Genomic DNA, 14,760 nt, shown 5'->3' on the forward strand with positions numbered 1-14,760 from the left:
GTCCTGTTAGCCCAGCACTACTGCTCAGGACACTTGACTGGCCGGCATGTGTTTCACCTCGTCCCTATGTCTGTCCCTTCGGGGAAATGTCACACGGTGACTTCCGGAGTCCTGCCTAGCCTGCTACAGCCCGGGGTTCCCCGGAGTCCTGTTAGCCCAGTGCTACAGCCCGGAATCACTTATTGATGACCGACATGTTCGATGTGATTCATGTATGCCTGTCTCCATAGGTCTGTGCCGCTTTGGGTTCACGACTAGCCATGTCGGCCCGGGTTCTCTGTCATATGGATGCTAGCGACACTATCATATACGTGAGCCAAAAGGCGCAAACGGTCCCGGGCCATGGTAAGGCGACACCCGTGGGATACCGTGCGTGAGGCCGCAAAGTGATATGAGGTGTTACCGGCTAGATCAATGTGACTTGGAATCGGGGTCCTGACATCATGCCACATGGAACACCACAGCATAATGGTGTGTCCGAATGTCATAACCGTACTTTATTAGATATGATGTGATCTATGATGTCTCTTACCGAATTACTACTATCGTTTTGGGGTTATGCATTAGAGACAGCTGCATTCGCGTTAAATAGGGCACCGTCTAAAAATCCGTTGAGACGACACCGTATGAACTGTGGTTTAACAAGAAACCTAAGCTGTCGTTTCTTAAAGTTTGGGGTTGTGATGCTTATGTGAAAAAGTTTCAGCCTGATAAGCTCAAAACTAAATTGAAGAAGTGTGTCTTCATACGATACCCAAAAGAAACTGTTGGTTACACCTTCTATCACAGATCCGAAGGCAAGATCTTTGTTGCTAAGAGTGGATCCTTTCTAGATAAGGAGTTTCTCTCGAAAGAAGTGAGTGGGAGGAAAGTAGAACTTGATGAGGTAGTTGTACCTTCTCCCAAATTGGAAAATGGTTCATCACAGAAATCAGTTCCAGTGATGCCTACACCAATTAGTGAGGAAGTTAATGATGATGATCATGAAACTTCATATCAAGTTACTACCGAACCTCATAGGTCAACCAGAGTACGTTACGCACCAGAGTAGTACGGTAATCCTGTTTTGGAAGCCATGTACTAGACCATGACGAACCTACGAACTATGAGGAAGCGATGATGAGCCCAGATTCCGCGAAATGGTCTGAGGCCATGAAATCTGAGATGGGATCCATGTATGAGAACAAAGTATGGACTTTGATTGACTTGCCTGATGATCGGCGAGCCATTGAGAATAAATGGATCTTCAAGAGGAAGACAGACGCTGATAGTAGTGTTACTATCTACAAAGATCGACTTGTCGAAAAGGGTTTTTACAAGTTCAAGATGTTGACTACTATGAGATTTTCTCACTCGTATCGATGCTTAAAGTCTGTCCGAATCATGTTAGCAATTGCCGCATTTTATGAAATCTGACAAATGGATATCAAAATTGCATTCCTTAATGGATTTATTAAATAAGAGTTGTATATGATACAACCAAAAGGTTTTGTCAATCCTAAAGGTGCTAACAGAATGTGCAAGCTCCAGCGATCCATCTATGGACTGGTGCAAGCATCTCGAAGTTGGAATATATGCTTTGATAAGTTGATCAAAGCATATAGTTTTATACAGACTTGCGGTGAAGCCTGTATTTACAAGAAATTGAGTGGGAGCACTACGGCCTTTCTGATAAGTATATGTGAATGACATATTGTTGATCAGAAATGATGTAGAATTTTCTAGAAAGCATAAAGGAGTGTTTGAAAGGAGTTTTTTAAAGAAAGACCTCGGTGAAGATGCTTGCATATTGGGCATCAAGATCTATAGAGATAGATCAAGACACTTGATAAGATTTTTCAATGAGTGCATACCTTGACAAGATTTTTGAAGTAGTTCAAAATGGAATAGTCAAACAATTCTTGTGTGTATTACAAGGTGTAAAGTTGAGTAAGACTCAAAACACGACCATGACAGAAAATAGAAAGAGAATGAAAGTCATTCCCTATGCCCTAGCCATAGGTTCTATAAAGTATGCTATGTTGTGTACCAAACCTATTGTGTACCTTGCCATGAGTTTGGCAAGGGGGTGTGATATTGATCCAGGAGTGGATCACTTGACAGCGGTCAAAATTATCCTTAGAAAACTAAGGAGATATTTCTCGGTTATGGAGGTGATAAAGAGTTCGGCATAAAGAGTTACGCCGATGCAAGCTGTTACACCAATCCGGATGACTCTGAGTCTCAATCTAGATACATATTGAAAGTGGGAGCAATTAGCTAGAGTAGCTCCATGCAGAGCATTGTAGACATAGAAATTTTGCAAAATACATACGGCTCTGAATGTGACAGACCCATTGAATAAGCTTCTCTCACAAGCAAAACATGATCACACCTTAGTACTCTTTGGGTGTTAATCACATAGCGATGTGAACTAGATTATTGACTCTAGTAAAACCCTTTGGGTATTAGTCACATGGCGATGTAAACTAATCACATGGTGATTTGAACTATTGGTGTTAAATCACATGGAGATGTGAACTAGATTATTGACTCTAGTGCAAGTGGGAGACTGAAGGAAATATGCCCTAGAGGCAATAATAAAGTTGTTATTTATATTTCCTTATATCATGATAAATGTTTATTATTCATGCTAGAATTGTATTAACCGGAAACTTAGTACATGTGTGAATACATGGGCAAAACAGAGTGTCCCTAGTATGTCTCTACTTGACTAGCTCGTTAATCAAAGATGGTTATGTTTCCTGACCATAGACATGTGTTGTCATTTGATGAACGGGATCACATCATTAGAGAATGATGTGATGGACAAGACCCATCCGTTAGCTTAGCATAATGATCGTTTAGTTTTATTACTATTGCTTTCATCATGACTTATACATGTTCCTCTGACAATGAGATTATGAAACTCCCGAATAGTGGAGGAACACCTTGTGTGCTATCAAACGTCACAACGTAACTGGGTGATTATAAAGATGCTCTACAGATGTCTTCGAAGGTGTTTGTTGGGTTGGCATAGATTGAGATTAGAATTTGTCACTCCGTGTATCGGAGAGGTATCTTTGGGCCATCTCGGTAATGCACATCACTATAAGCCTTGCAAGCAATGTGACTAATGAGTTAGTCACGGGATGATGCATTACGAAACGAGTAAAGAGACTTGCCGGTAACGAGATTGAACTAGGTATGATGATACCGACGATCGAATCTCGGGCAAGTAACATACCGATGACAAAGGGAACAACGTATGTTGTTATGCGGTTTGACCGATAAAGATCTTCATAGAATATGTAGGAGCTAATATCAGCATCCAGGTTCCGCTATTGGTTATTGACCGGAGATGTGTCTCGGTCATATCTACATAGTTCTCGTACCCGTAGGGTCCGCACGCTTAACGTTCGATGACGATTTGTATTATGAGTTATGTGATTTGATGACCGAAGTTTGTTCGGAGTCCCGGATGATATCACAGACATGACGAGGAGTCTTGAAATGGTCGAGACGTAAAGGTAGATATATTGGAAGGCTATATTCGGACATCGAAAAGGTTCTGAGTGGTTCGGGTATTTTTCGGAGTTCCGGAGAGTTACGGGAATTCGCCGGGGGGAGTATTGGGCCTTCATGGGCCTTAGTGGAAAGGAGAGAAGGGCCAAAAGGGGAGGGGCCCCCTCCATAGGCTTGTCCGAATTGGACTAGGGAGGGGGCGACTCCCCCCTCTTTCCTTCTCCCTCTCCTACTCCTTCCCTCTCTCCCCTCTTGGAAAAGGAAGGGGACTCCAACTAGGATTGGGAATCCTAGTTAGACTCCCCCCTATAGGAGCGCCCCTCCTAGGCCGGCCTTCTCTCCCCCCCTACTTTATATACGTGGGCAGGGGGCACCCCAAAGACACACAAATTGATCTTTAGCCGTGTGTGGTGCCCCCTACACAGTTTTACACCTCGATCATATTATCGTAGTGCTTAGGCGAAGCCCTGCGTTGGTAACTTCATCACCACCGTCAACACGCCGTCGTGCTGACGAAACTCGCCCTCGGCCTCAGCTGGATCAAGAGTACGAGGGACATCACCGAGCTGAACGTGTGCAGATGACGGAGGTGTCGTGCGTTTGGTACTTGATCGGTTGGATCATGAAGACGTTCGACTACATCAACCGCGTTACTAAACGCTTCTGCTTTCGGTCTACGAGGATGCGTGGACACACTCTCCCCGCGCGTTGCTATGCTTCTCCTGGATAGATCTTGCATTCTCGTAGGATATTTTTGAAATACTACGTTCCCCAACAGGATGTACTTATGACCGGAAATGATTTGGCATGTATAATTGTATTTTTTAGCATAATTGTACGTATAACCGTATTTGATCGCTCGCCAATCGCACACGACTTCATTTTGCCGAGCGTGTGTGCCAGGAGGGCATATCCCCGACGGTTTCTAGGTCGTCTGGGAAGAACCCCCCCTCCCCCTATTGCAGTCACTCACTAGGCGACAGTTCAGAACGCCGTCGCGGAAAGGGGTTAAAAACCGTTTGTATAGCACCTCGTTGTATCAGTGTTAGGAACTTTTGGTGGACAGGTGTTAGAGAGAATCCTTCAACAAGAGTTTTATGTCTAAGAGCTTGGGCTGATATAGGTATTGAAAAGAAGAAAGGTGGCTTAGGTGTTCGAAATCTACAGGCTATAAATCAAAGTCTTATTCTGTCAGCAGCTTGGAGATTAGCAAAGGAACCCCAAAGTTACATCTCTCTTATCCTCAAGGCCAAGTATCATAGTGACACATCAATTTGGAGAGTTAAACACAATGTTTCCAAATCAGCCTTCTGGACTGCTATCCTGAAGGTCGGACCTCTTCTCATTTCTGCCTCCTTTTATCAATTGGTAGATGGTAGTAGTTCCATATGGAGTACTCCTTGGTTTTCCCAGTGGCAAAATATTTATGAGAATCTTATAATCCAGCAGCCACCTTACTCTTATCCAGCTATTCTTAGTGATATTTGGTTTCCTAATCAGAAAGTTTGGAACATCCATCTTGTCAACGCTCTGTTTCATCCTCATGTTGCTCAAGCTATACTACAAACCCCTATTGTTAATACTACTAGAAAAGATGTGTTGGTTTGGAGACTAACCCCTACAGGTGACCACTCTTCGAAAAGTGCCTACAAGCACTGCTTCAATAATCTAGTACTACCAGCAAATCAGAGACCAAAATCTGTTCCAAAGCAGATTGTAAATCTTCTCAATCAGGTTTGGAGGGACAAACTCTGGAGCCAAGAGTTCAAACTTTCGCATGGAGACTTCTTCACCGAGCACTTCTGACGGGTAAGCGTGCAAGTAAGTTCTCGAAACACATTAGTGATAATTGTACTAGATGTTGCAACCAAGAGGATGAAATGCACATGCTTTTTCTAGGGCCTTTCTCAAAGGCTGCTTGGTTCTCATCTCCTTGGTATATTAGAACAGAAGCTTTGACTGAACATAATCATTCCATTCCACAAATGATTAAGGTTTTATTGGATTCGGCTCATCCCCATATCAATGTAACTAGTGTATTCACTTTCTTGTGGTGCCTTTGGAAAGCACAAAATGATGCCCTATTTGGTAGAAAATGTTGTCAACCATCACAGGTATACCTGGTAGAAAATGTGATCTTACAGGCCCAAAGCTTAAGGAGGTGATGTCATGACAAGATCAATGCTCAACAACGGTTGTAGTACGACATCCAATAATCATACAAGCATCATCTTTAGTTGCAGGTCAAGGAATCTTCTCTGATGCCGCTTGGACAAATGAGGCAAATATGCAACATTCTCCAGCAAGTATTGATGTGATGATCCAACTTGGAGGAAATGGTCATTGTCAGCAGCTACAGGTTTCGGCCATGTCTTCCCCGGTGTCATCTTCTCTCCAAGCTGAAGCATATGGCCTACTCTTGGCCACAATGATAGTAGATACTTTCAAATCTCAGAACCACAGTACCTATTTGCATCAGCAACAGTGACGAGTTCCATATTCAAAGACATAGGTCACTGGAACATAAGGCCCATTACTGCTTCTATTCAAGCGTCGCCATCTTTTATCAGTACCAGGGTATCACAGGTGTTTTAATGTTAAAGCGCATCATCAAGCAAAGTTAGCGATCAAAACTAAAAATAGGCTTGTGACTCTCTGAATGTCTCTTCAGACACATGACTTTGTACTGTGAGAGATGCTCTCGCCATGTCAAGTGAGACCTTTCACACTACTCTTTGTAAAATGTTTTTTTTTGCGAGGTCTCTGTAAAATGTTGTTAATGGCATAAAAACTGTTGTTGTTCAAAAAAACGTGGCTAATTACTTCTGACAAAAACTCTGTCAACAAAGTGGATCTTTGTATGTTATTTTCGAACCAGATTTAAATTTTCGTCAACATGAAAGTTTGACAGCCAATATTCACATTAACATCGAGCAAATCAAACGAGTAAAAGTGTAGCATTGATAATAGCGTCCAAGTGAACTGATACCATGCCAAGAGGAGCCCAGTGTTATCTCAACAAATAAATTTGTTTTAATGACAAATATGTACTACATCAAGTACGCCATCCATGGGTTATATCCATTATCAAGTTTCAAGGGCAAGAAACTAATACGAAGTCGGTGTATTAAGAAGTAAAGGTTACACCACCTAAAATACAAAAAATACTACTGCAGGAAGCCTTTCTTAACAATTCTCCAAATTTCAAGAGACAGACTGCCTCCGAAATTCAGGAGACAGACAGGCAGGAAGCATCAACTTCCAAGTTACGGCTGTTCTTCGAATCTCATTCGATAACCACCAAGGAACAGATCAGTGGTTGCCTTCATTCGATTGTGCATAGGAGAATGCAGCCTGTGGAGGGGCCGCTGGGGCCAGGGGTGGAGCGCCAGAAGTTGAGCCTGCAGTTGGTGGTTGATTTGGTTGATACATCGGTGGAGGACCTGGAGGTGATGCGTTGTTGGACATGGGTGCACCTGGGGCCCCAGATGTTGGAGGTGGTAGTGTCGGAGGCCTTGGGAGAGGTGCCACCTGCATAGGCATTGAACCAGGAGGGCCCCCGTGCTGCGGCATGGTTGGAGCACCAGGATAACCTGAACATTTGTAGAAAATAGTCACTTAAGATTATCAATCACTATTTCAAATGATAAGAAATTCAGAAGTTTGAATGCTTTACTGAAAATAGAAATTCAACTCTTATAAAGAACAGCTACATGAATTTTTCCTTTTTTCTAAGATACAGTGAGCAGTTCCCTTGACTGCACTCAATTGTAGATTGATAGCCGTGTTTGTGGCTTTCTGTGTTTGACTGATAAGTGGCAACTGATGTTATGTGGCATTACATAATGAAACTAAAGTATAAGTGCATCATGAATAAACTGGATTGCGCCTCTAAACATTTGGTTGCAACAGTTGCGCAACAGAAGGACATGTTGATTACCACTCTGAATCACAAAGCCGCAGTAAATTGTTTACGATAAAAACACAAGAGCAGCCAGTCTGACCACTTTGGGTCTTTTGTATGCAGACTTTCCCTACATTTCTGCAAGAGGCTCTTTCCAAACTCAAGCAGGTTACAAGGCAACAGCTTTACCGCTGTGTCGTGTTTGTGGCTTTCCTTTGTCTGCAGCCAAAGAATGACAGCCGTGTTTGTGGCTTTCTGTTTTTGACTGATAAGTGGCAACTGATCTTATATGGCATCATTACATAATGAAACTAAAGAAGTATCAGTGCATCATGAATAAACTGGATGCACGCGTTTAAACATTTAACAACAGAACAACAAAAGGACATGTTGATTACCACTGAATCACAAAGCCGCAGTACATTGTTTACGCTAAAAAAAGAGCAGTCAGGTGCATGTAGCTCCTGCTTGCGCAGGGTTCGACCACTTTGGGTCTTTTGTATGCAGCCTTTCACTACATATCTGCAAGAGGCTGTTCCCGTGACCTCATGATCACAAGGCAACATCTTTACCGCTGCACCAAGCCCCCCCCCCCCCCCCCCCCCCACACACACACCCCACCCTTCAATACATTGTTTACACTGTTCTAATAAAATCTATTAGAACACTGGAAATTAAAAACATTTCATCTCCTTCATGTTTTTAAATAGTGTTACGGGATAAGTGGCCTGGCCATTCATATGCCACCTTTAAATTCACATCAATTTGTAATTTATTCAGGGTCATCACAGTAATTAATACTCCCTCTGTATCAAAATATAAGACGTTTTTTGGCACTGTCAAAAAACGTCTTATATTTTGATACGGAGGGAGTAGCAGACTCAGTCTACTTATACTATTAAGTTGATATGTTTATAAGCCCAGGATGAGATGCAGCATACAATAACTAATCTGTGTTGTGACCATATCTAAGACAAACTTGCACATATGAACATGGAAAAAGATCGATGCAGCATACAATAACTAATCTAAGTGTTGTGACCATATCTAAGACAAACTTGCACATATGAACATGGAAAAAGATCGAATCTCAATCTAGGTATACTCACGTAAAATTGGAGGATCAACTACCTTAGTAATCAAAACGAAACTTTTGAATCTGGTATCTTCTTTAATATACTTGTAAAAAATGGTGGACATTTTTTTTAACTTTATTCAAAAAAATGCTTGTAGAAAGTAATTACCCCTTTTCATCTGAGTGCCTATGAAAGTTCAATCAGAGTTTCAGCTTAAGCTGTCCATTCCTATCTGAAAGTGCTACTCTGCCCCAAGCTCAAATGCACTCACCATGAACAGTAAAAATCCAAAAACATGTAAAAAGAGAAAAAAATCTGAATTTTTTTGGCGACAAACATTTCTTAGTTTTCGACCTACGTGTAAATTTCCGTGAAGGAATGACATTTGTGCTGGTCTGCTGGGAAAAACTAAAAAGGTGCTCTAAATGCTTTAAAACCTAGCCTTTTTGCAGCATCGATTGTGTTTTATTGCCCCAAATATTACAAATGTTTTTTTCTTCACAGAAATTTGTGCATAGGTAGAACATTAAGGCATTGTTTGGATAAGAGGAATATAGAGAACGCGATCTACATAAGCCAAGGAAACTGCCTAACTGTACAAAATCTTGTTTGGCTCGTCTAACAACACCACGGATATAGAAAACTCGTTTCTCACACACCCAGAATTCCGGGTTTATGGGAAAACGAGTATTACTCGTTTTTCCACAAACGCGATTAGTACATACGGATGCAACTGCTTTTCTCCGCCCCGCCTTTTCCTCAACAAACTCAGCTGGCGCCAATTCTGCTGTTTGTGATTCCGTGCAGCCTGCTGCGCCGGGCACCACCGGTCCAATGGTAAAACGGCTGATTTCCGTGCAGCCTGCATGGCCGGCGTTGAGTGGAGGCAGGGCCTGTGAGTTGACCTGAAGCAGGACCGCTCGCCGGGTAGAGCTTGTGCGGGGCCGACGGCGGACGAAGCGTAGGAGGCCTGGCAACCTAGCAGTTCAGAGGGGCGGACCGGCGGAGGCGCGCAGTAGCCGACGTCCGCGCGCGGCGGCGTGTACCTTGCGACCTGGGAGTCCAGCAGCAATCGGCATCAGGGGGGCGGAGGCGCGCTCTAGCCGGCGTCCGCGCGCGGAACTTCCACGGGCGAGACGAGGGAGCAGCGGTGTCACGGAGCGGGGGAAGAATCAGAGGAGAGCAGCATCTCCCCGAGCTTGGATGACGTCATGATGTGTATTTGGGGAAAGTGTGAGTCACTCACGGAGTCATGGGAGGAGAATGGGAATAGAAACAGCTACTGGTTGTGGGTATCCAAACAAGGAACTGGGCGGACCAGTTTTCCGAATTTTCTAACCAAACGTAGTTTTTTACAAACTGATTATTCGCAAAAACAGACTTAAAACAGGTTTACCTAAAAATCGGCTAAAAACTCCTTTTCTATAATCCTAACGCTAATCTCCACTATCCAAACAACGCCTAAATCATGCTTGTTTCCAAAAGAAAAAAATGAGATTAGTTTCACTATTTTTCGGATTTTAATTTTTATCAGAGTGCATATGTGCTTAGTAGCCAAAAATCCATGTCCATTCCTATCTCACTATGGTCAAGATTGTTCAAACCATGTAATACACGTCCAATGCGGTATCCAGCTGGTTTTGCTCTTCAGACCCACTAAGCAAAATTAATAAAATCAATAGATCAAGACGAAGACTAAATATATGCTGAAGAAGCAGAATCAAGCAATAAAGAAACTAGCCTAAATTTCTCCATCTTATAGACCTTTCTGTTTCTGTATCCTTGTGGGAATACCAACCGGTAAATTGTTATCTTCCATGCAGGAAATATATAAGCAATTGAGTTTATCTAAAGGAGCACAAACTAAAGAAGTTATGGATTATCCGATTTTAATAAAAATGTCACTATAGATACAAGTAATCACGATAAAAAATGAAAACAATACTGAAGTTTACCTGGAGCCCCAGGAACTGGTAAAATAGGAGGCCTTGCAAATGGCCCACCAGGTTGTTGATGTTGAGGATAACCATGTTGCATCATGGGTGTGGGCAGAATCGGAAGACGGGGACGGGGCATATTTCCTGGATATTGAAGAAGATGTTGGTTGAAAGGAGCGCCAACTTGGAACGCTGCAGCTTGTCCCAGGTGTTCCTTTATCCTTTGATCAATCAAACTTTGAGTTTGCTGCTCCTCGAATTGCTGATAGTAGTTACGAACATTTGCCTAAAAATGTTTCACATGAAAAACAGTGTACACACAAGAATAAAAAAGATCTATGAAGGTAAAAAGAAAGAATACCTTGTGTTTATATCCAGCATTGTGTTGCTTACGGACAGATGGCTGCACCATTATTGACATGTGTGATTAGTTCAAAGAAGATAGGTATAAAAATAAGCACACCAGAGCAAAGGATAAAAGAGTACACTATCATTTCAAAACCAGTGTGGGTTGTATTTTGTAAATATCCAATTGCACTCATATGCAATAATGTTTACCTACTGAAATGAAAAAAAAAAGCATATTACTGCACATCGTCTGATGATTATACATCAATAGATGATCACATAGTGCCTAATTTTATGTTTCCGGCTATGGAAAGCAGGGCACACAACTCTCCTGCAGTCCACTTTTTTGGCTTGGGATGTCAGAATTCAATTAAGTGGCTCGTACAGTTAAGTCACTGACCACTGAAGAGCTTGCAAAGTCAGCAACATAATCATGCCAAATTGACATACCACCCAGCACCATACCTGGTTTGCTACTCTATAACATTCACAATAACAAAATGACACTTGATAATCTATAAAGCTGATTAGCACGATGAACCTGGGCTCCTTGAATAGATTCACATGCTTGGCAGATCACAGTCACAGCCATCTTAAATAAACGTTACTATCTTAAAGAACATGTTAGTAGATGAAACATATCCACGGACTTGGCAACAATACTGAACCGAACACCCCAGATGAATATAATCTAAGTACTAAACAGCACTTAATACTGAATGTCTGTTCTTGAAAAAGAAACATGAATACTAATCAATATACTCCAATGACAAAGAAAGTATTTGTTGCGGTGGAAGCTAAAACTAATCTTAGGTTCGACAGAATTACTACATTCACTGGAGCAAACTAGGCTAAGCTCAAATCGCTGCACACAACCATATGGAACACTGAAATTAACTAAGCAAACTTGTACTCATTTTTGTTGTCAAGCATAATAAAAATTGATTGGAAAAAGGAAGCACTAACCGAGTCATGGGTCAGATAAGTGTCGCAGTAATCGCAATAATACCTGCAAGCCAAGAACAAGGGGATGTCAATTCAAGCAAAAGATGAACAACAAGATTCAAGCACAAAGCACCAAAGCATGGCAGGCAGTAACAAAGTCTCAATGTACACAGGAAGCACAACAAGACCTTTCATCAGTTCTCTACCGTAAGCCCCAGATTCCTATTTGACGAATCTATCTACCTACCTACTCGACCAAAGAGATAATCGGCGAAATCACAGTGCCGTCTTCTCCAATCATGGACCATGGTGGCTTTGCCCGACGTAGCAATTGGCGCGTCCTCTAGCTTTTTCCCGTTTCCCATTCAACCAAAAATCCCCCTCCTTCCTCACGGTTTTCTACAGGCCCCGAGCAACCATCGGGGGCCTAAGCTAGGGTTTCAAATTAACAGCGCCCATCGTACCGTACCATCCCCTCGAGCCACAACCACTGCACCTAGATCAAAAGAGTCAAACACTCACCGAGGCATCGCGGTGGCAAAAGACGGCGACGGCGACGTCGACGGGGGCGGCTGCGGAAGAGAATCTCGTCTCGGCAAAAGGTGTTAGAGGGGGACCACGATTAGACGTCGCGATGCTTCCTTAAACCGTCGCGATGCTAGAAATTTCCAGTGCCCGGATTGGGCTCCAGCTCCACCAACATGCCCGCCTACCTACTACTACACTATTACGGACGGCTTCACCAAAAGGGCCGGCCCAAGTAGCTTCCTGCAGGTTAGTTTATTTTTCTTCTCTGTTTTTCAGTAGTTCATTTTTTCTCTTTTGTTCGTATTTTTGAAAACAAAACTAAATACATATGTTCCAAAATTTAAATTCACTTAGAATTTTAAAAACCAAGAATTTCGAAAAAAACACAGTGTAAAAACGTTGTTAGACTAATTTTAAAAAATGTCAATAGCATTCAAAAATATGTCGTGAAAATTTTAAAAATGTTCACGGGTTTCAAAAAATGTATGTACAATGTAAAACAATATGCATGCAATTCAAATAAAATGTTATGTATTATTTGAAAAAGTGTACACTGCATTTTAGAAAATGTTATGAGTTTCAGAAATGTCCTTGTGACAATTTTTAGAATTTTTTGTCACTCTTTATTTATCTCACTTGTTTAGTGACTTCATTCCTAATGTCCATATTGCTTTGCTATATGTCCATATTTTCATAAAATTGCATATAGCTTGAATATGTCACTACTGCAGGATGCTACTAACGCGATACTACAATCAGAGACCATTTGACGAAACTGTGTGCGATGCATTAATCGCAGACGGGGATGTAATAAACCGTCAAAAAAGATGCAAAACGTTTGTGATGGTGGAGACATCAAACACGATTCAGATTTTAGTTACGTGTGCGATGCGGGGCATATGGTTGATCCAGTAGAACTATTTACGATGATGCAGAACAATAGAAACGGGCCACCGTATCAATGTGTGTGCAATATACGACATACAGTTCGCTGAGATGAACTGTGCGCTATTAGGGAATGCAACAGAAACGGTCAGTCAGATCAAGATGTGTGTGATATACGACATATAGTTCACTCGGACGAACTGTTTTCGATTAGGAAACACAACAGAAACGGTTCAACTTAACAAGATATGTGTAATATGCCACAGACAGTTCACATAGATGAACTGTTTGCGATGAGCCAAAAAAACACAAACGATTCATGTAAACAAGATGTGTGTGATACACGGCAAACAGCCATCGGATGAACTGTTTGTGATGAGAAAATATAACACACACGGTTACTAGAGTTAATTCGTGTGTGATTATGTGTGTACTAAAAACTTTGAAAATACATACTAGTTGCTTGCGATGGCTAGGAGTATCGCACACGATGCGTGTGCGAGTATCCGTGTGCGATGATTAGTAGGTTACACGTACGTTTCCTTATGTTAACACATGTTCGGTAACATGTGACAACGCATATGGTTGTCAGGTTGTGTGCTCAAGTCTTCCCGCGCTCCACAGGGGACAGAGGTGAATTGTAAAATCTCCAATCCCCTAGTCAGCTGCTAGCTATAAATAACCACAGCAATGGCTGTTGATGGCGACTCGCTACTGATCCACTTGGTAGTTAGTTACACACACATACCAGCATACCCCCAACGGTCGACAGGATGGAGTTGCGCAACAGGAACGGGCGCCGGAGATCATAGTTTAGGTTAATTAATTATACCTCCAGAGCGGGATGATTCCGGCTCTGGAGATATAATTAATTAGCATAATCTAAGATCAAATAACTAAAGCTTCCCCAACCGCTAGTAGAGCGCGCGCGGAGGGACGACGCGACCCGAGCAAGACTTGGCACCTAAATGGTGAGCAGAGCATGCAGAGGGATGCAATCCGAGGGCGCCTAAACGGCAAGTAGAGCGCGCGGAGGCACACGAGCAGAGAGCTCCGCCGCCGCCTAAACGAAGAGCAAGCACATGCATAATTATTGCATATAGCATATGAACATAGCCGGAAATAGTCGTCCAACAATATTATTTTCGATGACATGCATTAATATATTCTTAGTTAAATCTAAGGTCAAAGTTTGGTACTAAAAATACGAAGGGGCCAATAAAGAATAAACCACAACACATGTGGGTCAAATCCTAGTTGAAAAGGGCAACAATGTCTAATTCCAGCTTATAAAAGGTACAAAAGCACAAGGATTAATTGTTCATCAGGTTTACACATAACCCGGATTGAACAAGGCAATAACATCTAATTCAACCAAAGTTTTTGGCAGTCACAATCAAATGGATCGGTCCGGTCCATAAAATCAAGATCCTGGTACAAAAGTTCTACCAGTCCATGATAACGACAAGTTGTAAATATAAGCGGAGCACGATCATAAGCCCTTAGGTCCAATCGAAACTTATTTTTATGTTGTTCCACGCACAGTTTCGTGAGAAATTTCTTGTTGAAAAACTTAATCCTCGCGGACAATGGCGCCCTCGCATTCAACATGAAGAATGTGACAAAGCTAGTG

At 42.2% G+C, this 14,760-nt stretch overlaps 1 protein-coding gene across 1 annotated transcript; it reads right to left on the reverse strand.

Annotated features, from left to right (window-relative positions):
- Nucleotides 1-6,514: 6,514 nt before the first annotated feature.
- On the reverse strand, nucleotides 6,515-12,411 carry LOC125513394 (U1 small nuclear ribonucleoprotein C-1-like). Its single transcript, XM_048678505.1, has 5 exons — nucleotides 12,237-12,411; nucleotides 11,736-11,778; nucleotides 10,783-10,824; nucleotides 10,440-10,707; nucleotides 6,515-7,097 (listed from the first exon to the last, which is right to left on the reverse strand). The coding sequence occupies exons 1-5, from the start codon at nucleotides 12,242-12,244 to the stop codon at nucleotides 6,817-6,819; spliced, it is 642 nt and encodes a 213-aa protein (XP_048534462.1). The 5' UTR covers nucleotides 12,245-12,411; the 3' UTR covers nucleotides 6,515-6,816.
- Between the last annotated feature and the right edge of the window lie 2,349 nt (nucleotides 12,412-14,760).

Source organism: Triticum urartu, chromosome 6A (assembly GCF_056163025.1).
Source record: "Triticum urartu cultivar PI428250 chromosome 6A, HENAU_Tu73, whole genome shotgun sequence".
NCBI lineage: Eukaryota > Viridiplantae > Streptophyta > Magnoliopsida > Poales > Poaceae > Triticum > Triticum urartu.

What these genes read in the sequence shown, in the direction of transcription:
- LOC125513394 (XM_048678505.1), bottom strand. An exon ending in CTTATCTGACCCATGACTCG is followed by an intron (nt 10,825 to 11,735) that starts GTTAGTGCTTCC and finishes ATAATGGTGCAG; the next exon opens with CCATCTGTCCGTAAGCAACA. An exon ending in ACCAGTTCCTGGGGCTCCAG is followed by an intron (nt 7,098 to 10,439) that starts GTAAACTTCAGT and finishes ACAAATGTTCAG; the next exon opens with GTTATCCTGGTGCTCCAACC.